Source organism: Canis aureus, chromosome 37 (genome assembly GCF_053574225.1).
Source record: "Canis aureus isolate CA01 chromosome 37, VMU_Caureus_v.1.0, whole genome shotgun sequence".
NCBI lineage: Eukaryota > Metazoa > Chordata > Mammalia > Carnivora > Canidae > Canis > Canis aureus.
Genome location: NC_135647.1, coordinates 2319385 through 2328475, shown reverse-complemented (window position 1 = coordinate 2328475; position 9091 = coordinate 2319385). Strand labels below are relative to the sequence as shown.

The following is a 9091-nucleotide window of genomic DNA, read 5'->3' as shown; positions in this document are numbered from 1 at the left end:
GCTCAGGATCTGGTTCCTCTTACATGTTACCAGGTGTATGGGGGCCTAGGAGGAAACTCAGAATGATGAACTTTCATGTCTCCCTCTCGGAGTGGGAACAGAGCTTCTTCGGTTTACTCAGGTGCAGGGGAAATACAGAACATGAGTAAATTGGGCCTTGCAGAGAGAAGGGAAATGGAGCCTCCCTAACAATGGAGTCCCTCCCCTTCCCTGCGTCACTAACTGGCTATGCTGATTTTAAGCAAATTACAGCGTTCCAGTGTTTCAGCATTCCGGACAATAAAGCTTTGAGCAGGTTTGTATTTCTTTTAAACGCTGTCACTTGTGCCGAACTCAACCCTGACCTTCTCAGAAAGGTTTCGACTCTGAGAAAGGCGGGGGTGGGGGGTGGGGGGTGGACCGTGGGGTACCTTGTGGGAAATCGCTTGTATAATAAAGAATAACGTCAAACACTTGGTTTAGGCATTTAAATTCTTCCAAACTAACGCGAGGCAGGAAATGAGAAGGGGGATGAGTGGGGTTAAGAGGAGGGGAGTCACGCAGCAGACAAGTCTCCCCAGAACCATCACTTCCTCCAGGAGACCCTCCTAACTTTGCCATCAAAGGTGGTCTCAAGAGCGAATAGGGGCTGTGTTTGGACACCCTCCCCCCCGCCTCCCCGCGTGTCACCTTGGAAGACAAGGCGGAGCAAGTCGTTCTTGACATCTCCTAGGAATGCGGAAGTAGGATGTCTGCCAGAAAGAACTCCGCGGGAGAAACCGGACTAAACTGGCTTGTTGCCCCGGTGGACCCCAGCGCCGACCGTTCACCTACTTTTCCCCTTATTATAATATTCACAGTCATGGCCAGGGGTGTTGACTTAAGATGCTAATAAGGCGCGCGAGGCAGGTGGTAGCAGGTGCATCCCCCGCGCCTGCGCGCAGCTTCCCGGCTCCGCGCCTTTCCCGCCCCAGCCCGCTGGGGAGTCGCCGGCGTCTGTCCCCGGAGCCCCCCGGGACTCGTGCTCCCGAGGACGCCCGGTGCTCGGTAAGTTCGGCCCCTGCCTCGGCTCAGAGGCTTCGCGGATTCCTGCCCGTCTGTCGCTTGGCTCTGCACTTCCCCGGCGAGGGAGGCCTTCTGGTCGAGCGTTGCGGGGCCGAGTGTCCCTGTGCCCACACTCTTCTCCCCGGTATTGATCCCCTGCGGGGTCACTGGAGGTCCTCTGGGGGGGCCGAGCCCGACCTAAGCGTTCCCTCCCCCCGTGACTCGTGGCTTATGCCTCGTGGCCCCTCCCCTGGCTTTCTTCTAGCTGGTCTCTGTTTCCTGGGTTTATTTAAAACCCAGAATTATTCCCAGACTCTGTTATTTTCTTTGGGGTTCAGATCAGCTGTCGCCCTGAGAAATCTCATTGTCTTTGTGAAAGTGGCATGTTAACTTCCTACCATGTCTTGTCTTGCCGGTGATCATCCTGTCTTTTCCCTTTTTGTTTGTCTTGTGAAACATTTGGTAATTTATTCTATTTAGAGGGAAGGAAAATTCTTGGTGAGCCAGACTTGGTTCTGGTGTAAGACGGAAGAAATCCAGACGTTGATTTGGATTCGGGGGCCTCAAGGGACTAATCGTTTTCTGTACTGGAAGCTGCCTTTTTTAAGAAATCAAGATTGCCTCATCATACTGGTCTGCCTCTACCAAAAGCCCAAGTGGGACGAGAACAAGTCCATTATTCACACAGACACAAAGTCCCAGGGATGACACCTGCTAGTCAACTTTCACCTTTTTTTTTAATTAAGTCACCAGCTTTGTCTAACTACCCAACCTGGTCAGCACCTTAGATGTGACAAAGGATTCCCTTCTAGGATATATTCTTAATCATTGGGATCAATTTAAATTGGATGGTTTGAAGAAAAGGAAATTAATATATATATATATATTTTTTTTACAATACTGTTTGGCTCCAACATAACTTAGGAGACCAGGAACTGTGGCCCCAAAATGGATCATTAAGTTTTAATACAATCTTGCAATTGGACTTGTTTTGCAAAAGATCTCAGAAGTGGGGAGAAATACCAAGACCCCAAATTAAGGGACTCTTGTGCCATCCCCGAGGGAGGAGTGACCAGAGTTCCCATCCCTTTCTCCCTCACAGACCTGGGGCTGTGGAAAGAAAAGTTTGGCCATTTTTCCAGAAAACCCTCTAAATTTAGAGATGCATTTATTAAATTAACTAACCTCCTTTCTCACCTGACAAGGTGTCATCATAGTCCTTACTGTTGCACCCTAGATGAGAAAGACAGGATCTTTAGGAGGCTAGTGAGTATGCTGTCAGTCTGGTACCTGCCAGCCCAGGGGACAGAGTGCTTTGGGTAGAAGGAAATGCTGTCGCTGACGAGGACCCACAATGGGATTATGAGGGCAGAACGGACAAGGTGCAGATGAGGCACTTCGTTACCTGCCTTTCTGAAGGGATGAAGTGCATTGTGAAACCAGTTAATTACAACAAAGTGAGGGAAACAACTCAGGAAGAGGATGAGAATCCAGTTGTCTTTCTAAACCAGTGATAGAGAGCTTCTGATAATATGCCAGTGGAGACCAGAGTCAGCAGCGGGGAAGTCTTTATTGGCCATGCATTTTATCACCCCATCTGTCTCGGATATTAGGATTCTATGAAAGTTAGAGTCAGGCTCTCAGACCCTGCTGTCACCCTTGGTGGAGGAGGCTTTCAAGGTTTTGAACAATTGAGACAGGGCAGAGGAGGCCAATAAGACAAAAGGTTAGTCAAAAAGGTGCAGATCTGGCTGCCCTGGTACAGCCCACCACCTCAGGGTGATCCCAGGAGGCCTGGAAGACTCTAGCCTGAGCCATATGATCAGAGCAGAGGCCACCTGGATGGAACAAATGTGCATCCTGCAGACAGGAAGGCCAGTGGAAGGGACAGCTGGCTGCCCTAGCTGACTGGCTTCCTCCTGGCCAGCCTCTTGGAAGCAGGGCCACACAACTGTAGAGAAGAGGCCTGAGCGCCCACCAGGCCCATCACCATCATGCCAGTGGAGCCTGGGGTCACCCTTGACATGGTGGATAGAAAAACTAAATTCCCTGTGGATACTGGAGCCGCCTCCTCTGTCCCGCCTCACCCTGTTGATGATCAGCCCCTCTCTAACCATGACTGTGCGGTAACTGGGATAGATGGACAGTCAAAGGTAAGACAGCTTACTCTTCCCCTGGCTTGTGAAGCCGGATCAAATGTTATTACTCATTCTTTTCTGATGACCCTACTGGTGGGGAGAGGTCTGCTAAATGATTCTGGAGCCATGTTTTACCTTGAAAAGGGTTGGTACTAAGATGAAAATTGAACAGAAACCCAAATTCATCCACAGGCACTGCTGGATGGTCCCAGATTTGAGCCCTTAAATATTGCTCAGAACACAAAACTGAGTAGCTCCACCTGTGTGGGACACTCATGTCCTGGGTGAGGCAAAAAATGTCTACCCCATTCAGATAAAGTTAAAAGCCAGAGCAGGCTGTCCTTGGGAATAATAGGATCCTATACAGAGTAAATCTTTAAGAGGAACACAGTCATTAATTTCACAATTTCTCAAGTATGGGCTGATTGAACCTTGTCAATCCCCATGTGATACCCCAGATCTCGCAGTGAGGCAGTCCAGTGGGGAATATTCTTTGTACAGGATTTGAGGGCTGTGAATAAAATAATTGTTCCCCTACACTCAAGAGTACCCAGCCTGAATCATCTGCTTAGCCAGGTCCCAGGCGATGCTCAGTTTTCCACTGTGCCAGACCTGAAGGATGCCTTTTTCTGCATATTCCATCACGAGGAGGGTCAAGATTTACTTGCCTTTGAATGAAAAACTCCTGGTACTTAAGGGGCTACTTAGTACACCTGGACAGTGCTTCCCTAGGGCTTTGGAGACAGCCCCCATCTATTTGGAAATGTACTATGCAAGACAGTTAAATGGGAATTAAAAGTGAGAGATGGGATCCTCTTACAGTATGTTGAGAATTTGCTAATAGCCAGTTTGGCTAAGCAGGCCTCAGATAATAAGACTATACAAACCTGAAATTTTCTAGTTAAGAGAGGATATAGGGTTCTCCCATCAAAAGCCCACATATCACAACAATAGGGCCAATATGTGGACTTGATCCTCACACCAGACTGGGTATCCCAAGAGGACCACCAGCACTATGCCCATTTCCCAAACCAGAAAGCAACTCTCTGTGGCTTTCAGGATATGGCAGAGCTCAGTTGCATCTGGTTCCCTAATTATGGTCTGATGCTAACTCCCCTTATAGGCCTTGAGTGGGGAGAAAGGGACCCCAACAACACGGATGTCACTGGGCCTTTTTAAAGCCTTGAAAACTGGATTGGGTGGGGCCCCTGCCCAAGTTTGGATAAGCCTTTTACTTAGATGTCCCTGAGAGGCAGGGAATTGCTTTGGGGGTCCTGACTTAAAAGCTGGACCCTGATCAGAGACTGGTAGCCTGTTTTTCAAAATAACTAGACCCAGTTGCACAGGCATGGCCCAGCTGCTTATAAGCAGTAGCAGCCCAGCTCTCTTAGTGAGCGAGACCCCTAAGCTGACCTGGGTCAACTGCTGACTACCCATCAGGTTCAGACAGTACTAGAAATTAAAGAGTACCACTGGCTGACCAGAGAAAGGCTAACTAAGGATCAGGTCCTCTCGCTAGATTCCCCAGATGTTATTTTAAATGTGTGCCAAACTAAACCCTGCTCCCCTGCTCCCGTCTGTAGAAGAGGAAGGTTTCCAGCATTGGTGTGTGGAGACAATGGAACAGACATATTCTAGTAGACCTGACCTTCAAGAAAAACCCCTTGACCATCCAGATCTGGTGTCGGTTATGGACAGGAGCAGTTTTGCGGAGGAGGCATCTGGAAGCCAGGCTACATAATGAGCCTAAGTAGAGTCATAGAGGCTTGAGCTTTTCCACCTCAATGCTCTGCCCACCCAAAAGACTAAACTGATAGCCCAAATTAGGGCCTTACAGTTGGGAGAAGGGAAAAGCTGAAGTCTCTATACTGATTCATAATAATAATTCTTTCTTCTGGAAAGTAAGGGGAATGTTAACAGTTACAAATTTATCAATAAAACATAAAGCCCTAAATTTCACCCTCCTGGAGATAGCGCAACTTCTCAATCAGGTATCTGGAGTCTATTGTAAAAGTTGTCAGAAAGATGAGACCTCTGTAATTGAAGAAGGTATTAAGGCTGACCAATCAACTGTTTAAACAGGCCACCTTAGCACAAGAGCCAGCTCAGATTATTACCAGTTCCCCAGCTGCCCTCAATACCTGCTGCTGGAACATGAAGATCTGAGACATGGGGATATACAGAACAAAGCACTAGGTGGCTTAGGAGAGAGAACAAAATTCTCATTCTAGAAGCCCAACATTTCCATGATGCCACCCATTATGGAAGAGACATCCTTTGGGACTTGGTGCAAAGGGTCTTTTCAGGATAGGGACTTAGACAATAAAACAAGTTACCCTCGCCTATAATTTATGCATCTCAAACCCATCCATTTGATTCCCACTTCTTACACCAGTCCAACACCAGGGGACATATCCTGGAGAAGACAAGTGAGTAGACTTTACCCAGCTTCCACCATGAGTGGGCTACAAATACCACCTCATGTTTGTTGATAATTTTACTGAATGGGTAGAAGCCTTCCCCACTTAGTCTGGGAAGGCAACCAAGGTCAAGAACTCCTTCCAAAAAGAGAATTCCCCTGGTTAGGGCTCTCAAGTCTCTCCAAAGCGATAACAGGCCTCCATTTACAGCTAAAATCACCCAGAGCCTTTCGGCAGCTGTGGGAATAAATTATAAATTGTATGTTCCCTGGCGCCTCCATTCCTCAGAGAAGGATGACAAGATGAATCCTACCCTAAAAGGGACTTTAGCAAAACTTTGTCAAGAAACTTATGAACCTTGGGTTCAATTGCTTCCTATGGCACTACTCAGGATTGCCACTGCCCCTAAGATTAACCTAAGACTCAACCCATTTGAAATGACATGGGAGACCCCTGCTCAACTCTGGTATTTTACTAGATGGGAAAATAAGCCAGAGTTTGCAGCATTTTATTTGGGCTAGGTGCAAAAAGCTTTAGGGATTATGCTAATCACATACCACCAGCACCCCCCTAGAGGTAATTTAGAAGAGAACCCCTCCAACCACCACCACTGCAATTAATCCAGGGGATCTGATCTCCTTAAAACCCTGGAAGGAGGACTCCCCGGAAGATCAGTTGCCACCCAAGTGAAAAGGCCTTTATTGGGTGATTTTAGCCACCCCAATAGCAGTTAAGCTGCAAGGAATTCCTAGCTGCGTATATCTTTCCAGGCTGATACCTTTTTCTCCTGGACAGGCTCAGAAATTCCTGAAAGGCCTGGACCATCTTACTCATGTGAGCCCGTAGAAGAACTCAAGCACTTATTTGAGAAGCGACCCTCATAGTCAGATAAGTGATTGGTGCTTCGGTTTGCCAACTTTGCTTTTTGTTGCCTTTGTTTTACTTTTCCTTCTCTGTGAGTACTGTTTCCGGTCATCTCCCCTCCCTGGGAAAGACCCATTCTGCCCTTACGGGGTCTAGAAGATCAAAACCAATGATGGGATGGATGAAGTGGACCCTCCTCTTGGCCCTTCTCCTGGGAATGAGTTGGGAAGAAAATAGCAAAGTGGGGGCAACCTGGAGAGAAAACTCAATTGTCAATTTTTCTAGCATCGTGGCCTCTGGAAATAATCTCTCCAATTGTTGGATCTGTCATCCACAGCCACAAGTTGGGGTTCCTAAGCTCCAGTTTGTACCTATAAATGAGGATATTACTCTCACCTTGACTTCTGGGTCCGTTAGGAGCATACCACTTCTAGTGGTAGAACTCGACGATCGTGATGCTATGCAATGTGTCAGGCTTACAGACTCTTGGAATCAAACTGGTCTCCAGGTTAAGCGGCCTCTTCTCTGTAAAAAACAGGGACAGCCCTGTTGTCCCTGCCGGACAAACGCCTGCCTCACCAATGTGGGCAGCTTGCCCTCCATTTATCCTATGTCATTCTCCTCTGCAAGCTCTACATGTACCCCCAACAAGACCCACTGGTGTGTAGACTCATCTCTACTCTCTCCAGACGATCAACCTAACTTCTCCTGTACATACTGGAAAGGAACAGCAACCCCTTCCTGGAGGCTCACCTACCAGACCCCATCTGCTTTTGATAGCCAGGAGGGAATAGAAGAGGACTCAGAACTAGGTGGGGGGCCACTGGATGGAGGGCCCCTGTCGCCCAGATGTAAAACTGCACCTAATTGGGGTCCCCATTTACGAAGCTGGTTTAATTCCTCTTCACCCCACCAAGCATGTGCTCCCCCTGGGTATCTGTTTCTCTGCGGTCCACCACAAAATAAACTACCCTATGAAGGGAGCCCCAATTCCTCTTTCTCTTGGCCTCCTCAGGCAGTGGCCTATTCGTGTTTAGATAATGTTCACTTCCGGGGAGAATGCACTTTGGGACGATTGGGCCCTAAAGGATTAGGCGCCACTATATATAATGTCACTTCTCAAACCAGACATACGAGAGCACTCAGATTAATCTTGGGAGCAACTGAAGAAGCCATGGGACTGGCTGCCCCTTGGGGAGAGTTTGCCTATCATGAAACAACCTTAAAAAACCTTACCCAGGTCATTGAAAACCTGGCCTCAAACGCTGGTGATGCCTTAGAGGGCCTCCAGGAGTCCCTGGATTCCTTGGCTAATGACATACTTGACAATCGGTTAGCTCTAGATTATCTTCGGGCTGAACAAGGGGGTGTCTGTGCAGTGGTCAACAACACCTGCTGTACATACATCAGCATCTCTGGAGAAGTTGAACTAAACATTCAGGAGATTTACAGACAAACCAGATGGTTGCATGGGTTCTATAATCACAATCCCCAAACTCTTCAGGACTCCTAACATCACAGGATACCTTCCTTTCCTAGGTTGGCTTGTGCCAATAATTCTTTTGTTAATATTCAGACCTTGCCTCTTTAATCTTCTGGTTAAGTTTGTGTCTTCTAGACAGCAGTTTCCTGTCAGACTGATGATGGTGGCACAAGGGACCCACCTATCCAGTCCCAAGAAGAACAAGGACCCTATAGATCAGTAGAGCAGTCAGCGAGATTTTTACTCCTCCAGGCAGGACAGGGACAACGCCCCGGCTCCGCAAGAAGCAGTTTCAGAAGAGGAGACCTTCAGCCCCTCCTCCTCAGAAATAAGGAGAGTAAAACCTCTCAGGGGAATGAGCTAGCAAGCACAGGGGCTGTGTCTGGTACCCCACCCCTGCCCTCACCAGCGGCTCACCCAGAAGACAAGGCGGAGCTACCCGTTTGTGAGCACGTCTCCAGGGATGCTGAAGCTGGATGTCTGCCAGAAGAAACCGGGCGAAACCAGATTGTGACCTGGTGGACCGTGGCGCCGACCCTTCACCTACTTTTTTCCTCTTTGGAGTGCTCACGGTCAGGGCCCGGGGTGGAGGCTGAAGATGCTAAGGAGGCGTGGGAGGCTGGTGCCGCCTCCGCGCCTGCGCACAGCTTCCCGAATCTCCACCCCTCGGTTCCAGGACGTCTATCCTGCCCTCCTCAGCCTCTTTCCAGGCTTTCTGGGGTTTTGTCAGCGAGCGGGCTGAGACCTTAGCTCCCTGGGCCGCCTCCCTGGTCTTGGAGCATAAACCCCCAATAAACACGGCCTGATCTTTCCTTGGCCTCGCGTCAATTACTGCTTTTGCTGAGAGAGCCAAAGAGCCCTGGGGTTGGGAGCAGTCCCCCCTCCGGTATCTCCTTGGCTTTCTCCAGCCTCTGTCCTCTGGAGATGCGGATGCTTTTTTTACTTAATAAAGGGAGGGTATGTTTCGTATGGGAGATATGCTTCCTGCTTTCAGTGGGACGGGGGAGGACGTGAGCGTCCTTGAACCCACTGTTTCTGGAGTAACTTCATTGGGATAATCCGTATGCCAGAGGCTCACCTAGTGGGACACCTGCCCTTTCTCCCTGTAGCCTTGTAGCGGAGGCAAAACTCCACCCCTCCCCATTTTAGGATGCAGCCAGGAC

The 9091-nt window shown here is 48.8% G+C and overlaps 1 protein-coding gene across 1 annotated transcript; it reads left to right on the top strand.

Moving 5' to 3' along the window:
* Positions 1 to 707: 707 nt before the first annotated feature.
* On the top strand, positions 708 to 8098 carry LOC144306755 (endogenous retrovirus group V member 2 Env polyprotein-like). Its single transcript, XM_077886311.1, has 2 exons — positions 708 to 1026; positions 6377 to 8098. Exon 2 carries the CDS (start codon positions 6615 to 6617, stop codon positions 7956 to 7958), a length of 1344 nt encoding a protein of 447 aa, XP_077742437.1. The 5' UTR covers positions 708 to 1026; positions 6377 to 6614; the 3' UTR covers positions 7959 to 8098.
* The last annotated feature ends 993 nt before the right edge of the window (positions 8099 to 9091 follow it).